The sequence below is a fragment of the Tyto alba genome, unplaced genomic scaffold (assembly GCF_018691265.1).
Source record: "Tyto alba isolate M040663 unplaced genomic scaffold, T.alba_DEE_v4.0 Super-Scaffold_46, whole genome shotgun sequence".
Classification (NCBI taxonomy): Eukaryota; Metazoa; Chordata; class Aves; order Strigiformes; family Tytonidae; genus Tyto; species Tyto alba.
This window is the reverse complement of record NW_024881322.1, coordinates 14,722,421-14,736,764: the sequence shown is the minus strand read 5'-3', so window position 1 is coordinate 14,736,764 and position 14,344 is coordinate 14,722,421. Positions and strand designations below refer to the sequence as shown.

At 42.8% G+C, this 14,344-nt stretch overlaps 1 protein-coding gene across 6 annotated transcripts in view; it reads left to right on the top strand.

Moving 5' to 3' along the window:
* Positions 1-14,344, top strand: part of GLI3 (GLI family zinc finger 3) — a 209,190-nt gene that overhangs the window by 160,603 nt on the left and 34,243 nt on the right. For 4 of the 6 annotated variants that reach the window (XM_042806493.1, XM_042806491.1, XM_042806492.1 and 1 more), the window contains 3 exons: positions 9,407-9,623; positions 11,121-11,237; positions 12,505-12,645. In XM_042806493.1, coding sequence (XP_042662427.1) covers positions 9,407-9,623; positions 11,121-11,237; positions 12,505-12,645 — 475 coding nt within the window. The remainder of the gene's footprint in view (positions 1-9,406; positions 9,624-11,120; positions 11,238-12,504; positions 12,646-14,344) is intronic. The other 2 variants (XM_042806495.1, XM_042806494.1) reach the window with 1 other exon arrangement.

Sequence of the window (14,344 nt, the reverse complement as noted above, 5' to 3'; positions counted from 1 at the left end):
AAATGTGCATGTCACAGATCTTTTAATTAAGTCAGTTTGAAGCAGCTTGCTCCAGGCTGGTTCGGTGTTACTCAGAGACTTTAAAGGTATTGGACCCAGAGCATTATTAGATCCAGGAAAATTCTGGAGCTAAGAGAAGTGTGCTGGAGTTTAACACTTCATTACTTCATTCTCAGACCCTAAAAGCAAGTATTAATTAGCACTTTAATTAATTGTACCAGTTTTAGAAACCTCAAAATGCTTAGCCATGAATTTAATTCAGAATCATGTTTGCCAGAAGTGTCATGAGCTTGCATGGGGGGAGCACAGATGAATTATGCAAGGTACTGTTAATATAAAGTCCAGTTAGGATACCAAGGGTTCCTGAACAGGAATATCCCAGTGAGAAGGACGAAGCTGTCCATGCAGTCTGAGCACATAAGGTTAATCAGTGTGGCTCTGTTGCTCTCGGTGAAACTATTCCATTTTACTCCAGCATATGGCAATGTATTCAAGAAGAAAAATTTCACCTAGCCTAGCAGATAAAACAGAATAGATAATGTGGTAAGCTGAAGAGAAGGTACAAACCACAGACTCTGTTAATTTTAAACTGGTAGTAGAAAAGTGAAAAAAGGGGCAATGATGTGAGTTAATACAGTTGTAAAACGATGACTATTATCTGATGAAAACTGGAAAAAAAAGTAGAATGTATGCTGTACTGATCAGATGCGGGTTACATCTTTTTACAAATTCAGTTAGATGACTTGTCTTTAAGTTAGTGATTTTTAATGAAATGTGTCAACATTACAAATGCAGAGGGATATTCATGAAACCTAGTCAGTTTTGAAAAGTTATTTCAAAGGATTTCAAGTCTCATACCTACCTCTAAGATCATGCCACATGTCTGGTTTCATAGTCACAGTTTGATATTGTTTTCCCCTGTACTTATGTGACAAGCCATAAAAGCAACTGATAACTTGTCTGCATTGTTTACTCAAAGCACGGTGTTGTCAGAAAGTAGAGGGAAAAGAAAAGGATTTAAAGCAAAACTCTTCTTTCACATTACTAAAAATGTTACCTACACTGTGGGTAAAATGCTCCAAACAGAAGTACGTTTTTAAAGTCTTCCTGTAATGCCATTTGATTTTCATTTTGCATCAAAAACACTTGAATCAGTAAGAATTTCACAAATCTCTTCAGGGCTGCAAGGTAGCTGAGTGCATTGTCACTCCTGTGACCTGAACAGTTTGTCAGTAGTCACTCTTGCAGATTGTTTCCTTCAGGAGGCAAAGTAATGACAGAGTTGAAAACTTTTTTCTATTTGCCTCAGTTCGTTTACAAAGAAGGTACACAAATGCCTATCTCTGCCAACTCAAACAACAGGAGATGGGTTTCTTACATGATGTTCCTGGGTGCTGCTTCTCTTCCAGGTCCCGTCCAAGCAGAACTCGTTGGCTTTCTCTCTTCTGCATCTCTGTTGGGGTCAGACTATGAGTCGGTCCTGCTGACTGACCACAGCTTTCCACACCTGACTGTGCAGTATTTCTGGCTGCATATTACACATATGCATAGTTCCATCAGAAGATATGCATAAACTTCTGTGTATGAAGTCTGATTATGCAGACCCCCTCAACACCCATGGCTCCGCTCCCAGCCACCCTTACAAACATCCCGCATTTTGGACAGTGGCTCCTACACGTCAGTGTACCATGGAATGAATGAAGCTGTTTCTTACATCACTCCTTATCAAAACAGACCATCTGAGCGTGTGAGAAGCAGTATTTGATCACTGTTAATTTAATTATGACTTTATGACTTAATTAAGATTGCAGTGTCTGTAGGGCCCAGGTTTTAGGATGGCACTTAAGGACTCGCTGAAGTCAGTCCCTCTTCAGAAGTATTTAAGAGCAATTAGGGGTGCTTTCCTGAAGAGTAGCTGGGTACATTTGTAAATCAGGAAAGGTGCTTGTTTGTCCCTGTTGTGGTTTGAGCTCAGAGGGCGACTGAACACCACGCAGCTGCTCACTTCCCCCTTCCCCCCCCAGTGATGAGAAGGAGAAAATAAGCCAGGCTTGGGATTCAACATAGGACAGGGAGGTGTAAATCACCCATTACGGTCATGGGCAAAAGACAGGCTCAATAGGGGAACAAAAAAAGAATATAAATTTATTACAGACACTAACAACACGTAACAGACAGAGTAGGACAGTGAGAAGCATTGCCACATCTTGAAAACACCTTCCCCCCACCCCTCCCTTCTTCCCGGGCTCAGCTCTGCTCCCGATATCTCTACCTCCTCCCCCAGTGGCGCAGGGGCAGGGAATGGGGGGGTGCAGTCAGTGCTGCTGCTTCTGCCATCTTCAGTGAGGGGAGCTTCTGGAACTTCTTCCCCCTGCTCCATCGTGGTCCCCCTCTCACAGGAGACAGTCCTCCACAAACTTCCTCTGACGTGAGTCCCTCTGACGGGCTGCAGCGTTTCCCTCGTTTCCCCCCCTCCCTTTTCCTCCTCCATTCTTCCAGTGACCTTGGTGCTCACACAGATGTCACAACTCCTCCTCTCAGGTTCCCATTCTTAAATACGTTATCGCAGAGGCTCGGCCACCGTCATCAGTTGGCTCAGCCTTGGTGCAAAGGTAGCTCTGACTTGGAGCCGGCGGAGCTTCAAGAAGCTTCTCATAGGTGCCACCACTGTAGCCCCCTCCCCTGCTACCCAAAAACCCTGACACACACACAAACCCAGGACAGCCCCTTAACAACATTCCTAAACAGTAGATAAGGACTTTGAAAATCCAATTAAAAGAACTAAAGGTGAAATCCTGGCCTGATGTAAGGAAAGGATAAAACCTCCATTGAATTCAGCAAGTCCAGCTATTTATCCAATGTTTATTAGTGGGTTTCTGCACGCTGGTTTCTCCATTTCACTTGCCCACGGGTGTCATGCAACTCTTAAGGGAGAGTAAGACAAAGCAATGACATCAGTACCTACTTGAGCGTGAGCTAGAAGCAGCCATGGTGTTACCCTGATACCTGATGATCAGCTTTATTGAACGTGAAGCCAGTCAGCCCACAAGTTACCTCTCCCTTCGTGAACTGGGCTCCTTCTTGGAGGGACTCGGATCACTTGGGTCTGCCCAGTGTCAGCCGCTGGTGGCAAGAACGAACACTGGAGGCTACAGAGTGATCTGGGAGTGCTCAGGCTTTTCCACAAGCCGGGGAGGGCCTGCGTGCCCCCTTGCAGTGCAGGGTGCACCCTCCCTCACGGAGCGAGCGCTTGGGTGCACCACCCAGACATCAGAGAGCCTAAAGCCTTCTCCTGCATGGTGGTGTAGATAGAGCCAGGCTGTCTCACTACGGCACGTTCCTGTACTGTGACCAGTTCTGTATGGTTTATTTCAAGAAAGGTGTGAGCGGGGGCTACAAGGAAGAGCATGAAAAACGATCAGAGTTCTGAAGAATTATGCCAATGAGTTAAAATGGACTTGACCTATTTTGTCCAGATTAAAGATGAGAAGACTGGACAGGAAGAGGGTACAGTAATAATTTCGAATATGCAGAAGAGAAAATGAAGAGACTCTGAGGGGGAAGGTGCACAATGAGTGCTGGGTAGAATAACAAAGTGCTGGTCTTGAATTGTGGCAGGAAAGATTAAGGATAGAAAGGAAGGATAGAAAGATTAAGGGAAGAAAACTTTAATATGGCAAACATAATGTAGTTCTATATGAGTAAAGATATCCCTAAGAAACAAATCTACCCTTTTGAAATTTAAAAAAGAAAAAAAAAAGGAACTTTTCAAACATAAATGTCCTGCTGGGTCAAACTAGAGGTGTTAGATACTATCTAGTCGTGCAGTCTGTCTCTGATGGTGCAGACAGTGGACGCTGTGTAAGAAGAACATGCACCCACCTACTTTCCGACTTTCATTCTCTCTGTGCTCTCACGACATCAATAATCATTAGATTAATGATCCCAAAGCATGTGCTCTTGCTTGTTCCTGTTAGTATTTCTTCAGAAACCTCTTGTCTTTGGACTTGTCCAGTCCCATATGAACCTGCTGCCTCTGTCTGCCTCTTGGGGCGGCTGTTCCAGAAGTCCACCGATGCTTTTTTTAATCTCTTCTCAAGTTGTTCACCCGTGGCTTTTGTTGAATACCCCCTACTAAAACTTTGCAAAGCAGAATCAGAAAGGAAAAAACACTGTTACTTTTGCACAACTTCTATGCATTGGGTCTTGCAGAACTGTATGTGTGTTATGATACGAGGAAGGTAACTTCACAGTTTTTATGAAGAAAACTGTCTTGATATAACAAAGCTATCCTCATAATATTCACAATTATGATCTCCTTGGCATTTTCATGTCAGCTTATCTCCTTAGGCACACCTATGCAATGTATAGAAAAGAAGGAATTCTTCCTGACTTGAATTCACAGCTGTTTTGTGGTAAATTCCGCAGCTGTGACCAGAAACTGGATGACCTTGTTAGTAGGACAGCCACAAAGTAGCCACAAAGTTTGGTTTTGATTATAACGTCTGTTTTTCTTCTTCTTGAAGTCTGTTCCTTAAAATTTGATGTGCTCATGTAATTGCAATGTAGTTCACTGCCCCGCTTTACCTCCGGTGAAGGGAGTTTGAGGCTTTGCAGAGGAGAAGAAGAGAGAGAGAGGGACAGACTGACAGACAGACACAGAAGTCCACAGTATGGAAAAATAAATTATATCACTGATGGGCTTTTCTGTCAGTGTATGTGAGTTATTGAATGCTTAAGTAAAAGTATTACACATTTTTTCTAGCCCCTATCCCCCATAAAACAACAACTAAAAGATAACCTGCATGTAGTTTATTAGTGGTCTTGCATGCATTCATCTTCTTCTTACTTTCTTTTTCTACTTTGTTTTTTTTAAAAAAAAGTCTGTAACAGAACTACAAATCAGATTCCCTCCAGTGGTGTAGAGTTTCATTTCTCAGTAGGTAGATGGAAGAAGAAGATTCATAATTCACTCACACTTCTGTGAATCCAAGATTTTTTAGAAGTGCCTGGTGTTTTGAAAAACGTGAATGACTGGAGCAGGCGTCTTGCGTTCTCTGGCATCCCCTTGTCTGAAATGCAGCCACTTTAAGGTCTCTTAAAAGCACCATGATGCAGATTGAGGCCTCGAACCACTCATCACTTTTCAAAAACCTGGTTGTTGTTTTGCGCAGTTCTGGACTCTCAGAGTGATGATTACTTTCAGGTTTTGCTTGCCACCTCCGGGCACGAATTTGAGGCAGTTACTGAGTGACACCGGTGCCATCCTGGTGCACGTTTAAGCTGACAGGGCTGGGTGGGCTGGGCAAGGCCAGGCGGTGCTGCTGTACACCCTTCCTGCCAGTGCTGGCCTCCTGGCTACAAAGCAACGCGAGCTTGGTGGGGCCAGCAAGAGGGCATGTGGCTGCTGGCCAAGGCAAGGAGGCCCCATGGGGCCTGGGGGGACTCTGGGCTACGGGGATTCTTCACGCAGCCTGTGTTCAAAGACTTACTGGACAAAGTGAGTGAAAAACTTTGGGAAGGAAGGCAGGAATCCAGGTCTTCCCTTCCCACAAGAGCGTTCCGTGCCGTGAGCGTTGTGAGCTTTGATTTCTTTCTCTTCTTTTTGGCCCACAACATCAACTTTATTGTCGAGCAGCCTGAATGGTTTCTGAGAGGCAGAGAAAGACCTGCCACCTTCTGTTCTCTTCAGATCCTTCTGATCTTTTCAGATCAGAAAAATCACCCAGGCTGCCCTGTCACAGCATCTTGCACGCGGGTGACGTTAAACGCAGCCAGGTCATCTTGCCTTATGAAGATCTCTCCAGAAACAGCTGGAGGGAATTTTTTGAAGGCAGCTATCTGAGCTATTTAAGAAATCACCCCAGCGGCTGAACCGTTGTCACCATTTCTGAGTACTCCCCTTAGCTGTGCTGGCTATTCCTCTGCTCCCTCACGATCTTCGTTTTATTTCAGACATGTTTGAAGTTTGGAGGTGGAGGGAATTGAAGTGCAGGTTGCCAGGCTCCATAGGAAAATCCTAGTACCTCAGACTTGACCCTTGCTGCTGAGCATGGGGCAAAAAAAGATACTGAAAGATTCTTCCTTTCCTTAGCAGATCTGTCCAGCTGTGTCTTAAGGCATCTGCTGCTGGTGTCAGTTGTTTTCCAGTAAGAGCCACTAGCTAAGGCGATGCCCTGTCTCCTCTGCTGTACCCTACAAGTTTGTCTGCTTGCAGGTTGGACAAGAGTTGGCAATGCCTAGCTGAGCATCCTCCTTCTGGAGGCTTGTATGGTGTTAAAGCAGATGTAGATAAAGAGGACACCTCTACAAGGTAAAATCTGTCCCTTTGATGGAAGTAATTTTTATTTATATAGGGAGGGGAATAGCAAATATACTTAATTAACATTGAAGCACTGGCACTGTACTGGTGTAAGCCGTGTCACTGCAGGCCAGTGAAACTAGCCTCTGTATTTGTTAAATTAGAGCTGCATTTGTCCTTTAGTTAAAAAGATATTTTGCCACTGGGGAGGCATCATCAATTTTTGTGTTGTTTACATGGGGTAGAGATTGCGAAACAGGGGTGCTTGCTCACAAATACCCTGTTGACACAGCAGTCTTTTCCCATCTTTGGAAGGACTGAGTGGAGAATACTGCCAAACTCCAGAAAGTATAAGTGAGCTGCATTAAGTGCAAGTTGTATGCGTACATCTTGTGGCTCCTACAGCCTGTTTCCTACTTAGGGCCAAAGGTTCCACTCCACGTTCCCCAATCTCTAGTGAGTGGCACCTTAACAGCCTTTTACTGAGATAAAAGTATATTCAGACCACAGCAGCTCCTTTCCGCCCCTCCTGAACTGTTTGCGAGGGATCTCCTGTGCTTTTGCTTTGGATGGGTTAAAAAAACTAACGTTGGATGCAGGTGTTTGTGTAACTGTAGTCACAGAGCAGTGATGGGCAGGGTCTGCATCTCTGAGCTGAGGTCTTAAGTCAGTCATGCCTTGTGGCTGAATTCCGAGTGTGTCTTTTTACCATGTAGGATCTGAAGAACATTACCGAAGTTTTGAATCTGGACTTGCAAAGCTAGGTATTGTTATGCATGCTTAAACACCTAAAAAGGAAAAGAAAAAAAAAAACAAAAACAACCAAACAACAACCCGTATTCCCAAGGGTGCTGTGTGCTCAGAGCTCCCAATGAAATCAGTCCACTTATTTTTTTTTCCTTTTAAACTTATTCAGCTGAAGGGTGAAGAGGTCCTAGGCATTAACCACTCGCAGAGAAATAAAATACTTCATCCAGATTGTTTTTATGTTGCATTTGTTGATCTCGGTGAGTTTGATAGCATCTTCAGGACGGTGCCGTCTGGTGTGTGAAGTATGTGAGATGAACCCCCAGTGTATATATGGAAGCAAAAAATGCCAGGGTATAGTAAGGAGGCATTGTTTCAGCCTCATGTATGACATTGTAATTGTATGTTTTTTAATGAACAGACCAGAGTAGTTACACTTAGTAATGTTTGTTCACTAAAAAGGAAAAGGGGTGTTAAATCATTGTGCTCTTTGATGAATGGCTTGTACACTGAAGAATAAATTGAACAAACTGGCATAGAGCTCAGTGAACATGAAATCAGCTATTAGAAGAAAGCTTGTGAACAAATTCTGAGCCTGATATGCATCTTTTGATTAATGTCCTATCAATCATCCATAGTGGCTACCTTAGCTAAGTCGTGCTGTAATCATTCATGGGTGCTTACAGCAACACTAGCAGGGACTATAGAGCTGCAATAACTGAATATTATTACTGATTTCTCCCTAACTCTTGCTGTGAACAATTACTGTTTTCACTACGTTTCTGCCTCCCTTTATTAAAAAGAATACAATGCAAAATGAAAAGAGAGTTCCTCAAAGACCGGTAAAATTCTCGCAGGGTATTCTTAATAATATTCTGTCCTAAATGGGCAAACTATTGTAATGCAGAGTTCTCACCAGGAATAATAGTAATGTAATCACATTGAAGCTGTCTCTTTATGGATTGTAGTCAGACAGACAAAATGTATAGTCAGATTAATGAACACAGAATTTCTGTAGAATTATTACTTAAAATGTTTGAAATTATTTTTGCTCTTTTTGTATCACGATATTTTCAGTTAATGCACTTAACAGCAACAGCAATTAAGACTCCAAATTGTAAATTTGGATTAAATCCACCCTTTTGACATTAGAAGAAGCCTTGATTCTTAAAAAGCATTATGCTTGCACCCCTCTCTGTTAAGACCTAATGTTTTAAATTTGTATGGTTCTTTTTGAAATGTGGTTGGTTGGTGGGTTTTTTTTTAAGAAAAAAACATAAAATCAATGGATACACTTTTTCTTCTTGTTTTTTTGTTTTTTTTTTGTTTGTTTGTTTTTTTGTTTGTTTGGTTTTTTTTTTGTTTGTTGGTGTGTTTTATTTTCCTCTTATGATTGTAAGTTATTGGCAAATATTTACAGGAGAATCTTATATTCCTGTGTGTGAAGATTTAGTTCCACACCATTTATTTCTCGAGTGTGACACAAAGAATGCTTTGGCTCTACCCACAAAATAGGTCCTTAGATGGCAGTGTAATTTCCTCCAAAGTCACTGTAGTCTGGGAAAGACGGTGAAGTAATGAAGTGATGACAGGTATTAGCATGCATAATGAGCTTTAATAGACATTTAATGTTGTTTAACTGGAAGAAGGAGAAGTGCTTTCCCATTGGAATATTTCTACATTGAAACTCATTGATCACCAATTTCGGAGGGGAAAGGTTAATCCATCAGTTTCTGTAACCAAACGGCGCTGATGGAAATTCTTTAGGTGACATTCTGGATGAACTGAGCTTTCCATCTTTGCAAACAAATGAGTGATATGACAAGCATGGTGTTCAGAACACATTTAACCAATTGATTTTCTCTCCTCTTGTAATAAGATCTAGAGACATATGAAAGAGTGTAGTGCGAGCCAAGATTAAAGGAGCTGCTTCATACACGCGAACATAGGGGAACTGCATTATCAATAAAAGTACTGTAAAGGATGTAGGCACCCATTCTTTTTCTTTATATAAAGTTTGTTATTGCAATAAATAGCGGTTATTGAACTGCTTGCCTTTTATTTCAGTTTTTTTTGAATTTTATTTTGGTCGTCTTTCCGTGGTTTTCTGGTAAATGTTAGGAAAAAATGTTATGTTTTGTTACGGTATCATTTTTGCACTCACTAGTAAATCCAGGCCAACTCTGGATTTAGAACCAGGGTTTATCATCCTTTGGGGCACGAAGAAAGATAAGAGAGAGAGAGGGACCTGACTTCACTTAATGTAGATATATTTTAAAGGCTTAATTTGTACAGTTCCATACTGTAATGACCCTCACCTTTTTCCTCCATCTTCCCTCTTTTTTCTCCCAAATTCAGCCCTGCTCTGAGTTTCACATACCCTCCTACACCGGTATCTCTCCAGCAAATGCATCAGCAAATTATAAGTCGTCAGCAAACCCTGGGCTCAGCCTTTGGACACAGCCCTCCGCTCATCCATCCTGCTCCAACTTTTCCTACCCAGAGACCTATCCCTGGCATCCCCAGTGTCCTGAACCCTGTCCAGGTCAGCTCTGGACCTTCGGAGTCCACACAGGTGAGAGACAACAGAAGAAACCTTTGCACCCCATTAATTTAAAAATTAAATAAGTGACATTGTCTCGATGGCGATTAATCACCACTGTCACTGAGACCCTTCGATAACAGTTTTCTTGCAGCTCTAGCATTTGCAGTCCCTTCATTATAAATCACAGGAGTGTATGCGTGGTTCCTGATTGGTAGCGTGCTTTTTAGTCTTCATAAATATTTCAGTGTGCTGCAGCACCTTCCTATTCCAAACTGTCTCTCCTGGATCTTGCACAGGAACTTAATGGAGTTGGGGAGTAAGAAGAAGAGGAAAAACATATCAAACCACTGCCAATTTACAGATTAGCCGCTTCACCTCCAAATCAGGCTGACTGTAATATACACAGGGTTGTAGTCTGCCCTCCTGACACGGGTGTGAGTAACTCAGTCTGTGAGCAAGAGAGGAACTCAAAGACAGTCCACGGGTCTGAAGGTTTTTTCCCCTTGAATCGTGCAAAATTGGACTCGCTAAATTTGAATTAATCATTTCAGTAAATCAAGGTGTATTCTCAAAAGCTGGGGATGTGCAGCAGTGAATCAGGCCCATAATGTGGAGTTTATCAGAGTTTGTGGTTTTCCTGTTATTAACCAGTGCTGTTTGTTTCCAGATGACCTGGGATAGGTTATTTATCAGTCTGGGAGCTGTTTATCTCCTGGCTAGCTTTTACAAATGTAGAAGCAGAACATGCTGCTGTAAGAGGCATATTGATTTTTTGTGGGGTCCATGCAAGTTCAGATATCTCTAAAAGATCTCTGGATTCCTACAAGATCCATTTGCAGGTGTAGATAATGGTGTTCAGTCTAGTGCAGCAAGAGAAAAGCAAGATTCTGGCCTGTTTATGTCAGCAGTAGTTTTGCTGTTGAGAGAATCCAGGACTTCATGTAGAATTTTTTAGCTGAGTCTCACACTAGCGTTCAGTTTTTCTTCCTGCCCGCCATTATAATGGGAAATACAGTAAAAGAGCTGAGGTCGTGTGTGTAGATGTTAAGTGCAAAACCTTTCCTCCAAGTGTGAAAAAAAAAAATATCTTTTTCTTGTGCTTATTTGAATGAGTGCACAGTGATTTTGCTTTTCGAAATTGCCTTTCTGAAGTCGTCATTATGTGGAAAATCAAGTTCATCCTACTGGCCTGACAAAACCAGTCTTGGTTTGTAGCAGAGAATTACATCAAATGCCCTCCTTCCTGTTCCCTCCCTGCTCCATTACAAGGTTGGGTGATGCAGCTCTTCCACAAGTTAATGCTATGTAATTGAAGCACAGTGTAATTGCATATCCAATATAATTAACAGTGTAGCTTCTCCAAATAAAGTTGCTGAGCAGATGCTGCGTATTTTTGTTCGGAGCTACATATTTATCACAGTCTAATTTTGTCTTCCTTGGGGGGGGGGGGGGGGGGGGGGAACAAAAAACACAAACAAACAAAACAAAAAACCAAACCAAACCAACCACCAACCAACCTGCCCGCAGCAGAATAAACCCACGAGCGAATCTGCAGTGAGCAGCACTGGAGATCCCATGCACAACAAGCGCTCCAAAATAAAGCCCGACGAGGACCTCCCCAGCCCGGGAGCGGGAAGCGTTCAGGTACGGGGGGGGGGGGGGGTGCAGCCGTGAGCCTGGCGCCTCGCTGCTGGAGGGAACGTGCTCCTCGCACCCACGCCTCGGTCCGGAGCGCCCGGGGGTGGGCGCGGGGGTCAGGCGTGAGGGGGGGCGGGGGGTACGGGGTCTGCCACAGGGGGGGGGAAGGAGCTGGTGGGGAGGTGGCTCGGGTCAGTCAGCGAGCGCTCAGCCCTCCGGTCAGCAGGGAAAAGCGAGCAAGGAGCGCTCAGGGCTCTGCTGAGGACCTGGTTTCTGTTCAGCAGAAATACTTAGGCCACCTGGAGTTTCACCGGGTCTTGCCACTGTGCTGCACCGAGGCCTCGGTGGCAGGCTCCAGTCGCGTTTGCTAGAGTTCCTGTAGGAAGTCTAGGAAGTCTAGCAAACCAGTTAAGGCCCCCGGTTTTAGTAGAGCGACTCCTGGTTTACAGTGACTCGGGGGAGATGAGAACCGGAGCCTCAGTCCTGTGAGCGAATCCACGAAGCAGAGGGCTGTCTGAACCCTTCGGCCGCCTTGAAATGGAAAAATAGCATGAGTGCATAATCTGAACCAAATGTTTACACTGACATCTGACCCCTACCCTCAGCAAATAACAAGCTGGGGAGGGTGAGGCACCTCGAGGAGCTGAAGGTGGAATGTCACAAACCAAAACGAAATACTCTCTTCCCCTGGTCGCCCCTTCCCTGAACACATTATAGGCAAGAACAGACTAAGAAGACACCTGAAAATTGCCAGTCTGCTCTCAGAAAGGTTTCAGTGTGCAAAACTGTCACTGGATTAACAATGAAAACACACTTTGGATTACTGGTGTTCCAGTTTGTGTCTAACCCTAGAACTAAAGTCAAATTCCAATTAATTCGACTTTCTTGAATAGTGCCTTTTTCTCCAGTGGTGCCCGTGAATGATAAGTGTACAAATAACAAGCTGCTTAAATATAGGGAAGGCAAACCTTCATGATTTGCTTTTAATTTAATTGCAAAGAGATTTTTTTTTTTTTTAGAAATTCTCTGCAGTGAGTACTTCTGGGAAGGAAAAACTTTTTTTACACATACAGTCTGCAAATGGTTTCTGGCTTACGAGGCTTGTTTGGGGCTTCTGTATTTTGTAGAAGAGAGTAACATAATGAACTGAGAGTAAAATAGTCCCCCCAACACCCCCATCATCTTTCTTTCAATGCTGAAGTAACTCGCTTTTCTTCCTCCTCAGTTTCAGAATTTCCTCTCTCCTCACCCCTGTTTTTTTTCCTCTCTCCAGGAGCAACCAGAAGGAATGACCCTGGTAAAAGAGGAAGGGGACAAAGATGAAAGCAAACAGGAGCCTGAAGTGGTCTATGAGACAAACTGCCACTGGGAAGGCTGTTCCCGGGAGTTTGACACGCAGGAACAGCTAGTGCATGTAAGTTAATGGTATTCAGGAACCGGGTTTTAAAACTACGTGACCTTTTTCATGGGGGTCGGGTTCTCTGACCCTGTGCTGAGTCAAGTTTCTTAGCTAACAGCGCTGCAAACTGGAGAGGGGTTTATGAGTTTCTGAGAATAAAGAAAACTCGGAGCCACAGTGCTTGACCTGTTCAGTCAGCTAAAGCTTAGTGTAAAATTCAATAAAGTCTTCAATAGAGATTGTAATGGCTCTGATCCTGTAAGCCAGCAAACGCTATTTTGAGTCAGAGACTTTGATAGTTATTGAGTAATAGTAAGCTGGACATGAATTATTATTAACCTTTAGCAAAGTTTGATTTTTTTTTTTTTTTTTTTTTTTTTTCTCCTCAAAGGGACTGTAATAGTAGAAACGGGTGAGGGGAATTCATCCCCTTCCCTAAGGGGGGTTTTGGTATCAGTTTACTGTTGTGCGTAAACTGAAGGAGGTTACTTGGCTGCATACGTGGAGACTGAGTTATTTCAGTCCTTTTAGCAAAAGCAAACTGTATTGTCTATTTTATGCTATGCCCAATATGAATTGTATTTGCCTTGGTTTTTCTTCATCTTTGCCACCTCTCCAAAGTAAATGATTTTTACTGTTTTGTAGTACTGTGAACTAGAAAATGAACAATCAAAATCCAGAATATAATCTGGCAAGCACGACCCTCCCACACACATTTCCAACCTCCTTAGCTAGCAGCACCTCCCTTAATTACCAGCATCATAGAACATATCAAATAGGCTGGAAAAAAAAAGGAATGCCTAGTACAGATTAGAGAGGAACATCTTCAGCAAATGATCAGTGTGTCAGAACCGTATTTACTGTAGAAAACTGTTTAATGCTTTTCTGGAGATCGTGTAAAAATCTATTCCGAAGTGTGACCAGTACTACCGAAATAGACTGTTGAAAAATATAGTTTTCCACCCAAAATAAATACAAAACCCCCACCATATGTTTCCAAACACTATGCAGAATGGTAAACTGATGCTGCAAAGCTGACTAGAGTAAAGCAATGCCAGCTTTCACTTGCTGGAGTGTGAGAGCCTCTTGGTGTTGCAGTTATTCATCAAGATGTATTTTCAGTTTCTTGTTATTATTGGGTAGTAGTCGTAACAGTAACAACAATAATAATAAATGAAAGACTATAAAAACATGAAATAATGGCAAAAAAATGTGGCATTTTTAAAGAATTCTTTGGGCACATTTTGCACAAATAATTCCCTAACATTTTAATAGGCCAAAGTGAAATGCAAGGAGAGACTCTTTCGGCGTCACAGTATCTTTCGGGGAAGAAATGCCGTACGAGCGGCTTCAGCAAAGGGTTGGACACATCTAAAAGATCACATGTTGGTCTTGCAATTGATTCCGTGCCAACAGACCAGTTGGCATCATCTGGGGCTCTGCACAGGCACAGTCCTTCTATCTGCTAATAATTGTAAGGCTGAAGCTTTGTGTTACCTGGCAAACCTTTCTCAATATTCAGAAATGATCCCACTCCCGATGATAAATAATTTACACCAAAATACGTGAAATAAAAGAGGAATTCGGAATAAAGGTGCCCTTGGTAGTGGAAAAAGGGAAAAGGACTTTTTGATGCTTTAGATGTACAATTTAATTCAATTTCACTGTGTCTGTTAGCTAATAGCTAATGTTTTGTAGTTTAAGGTGAATTAAA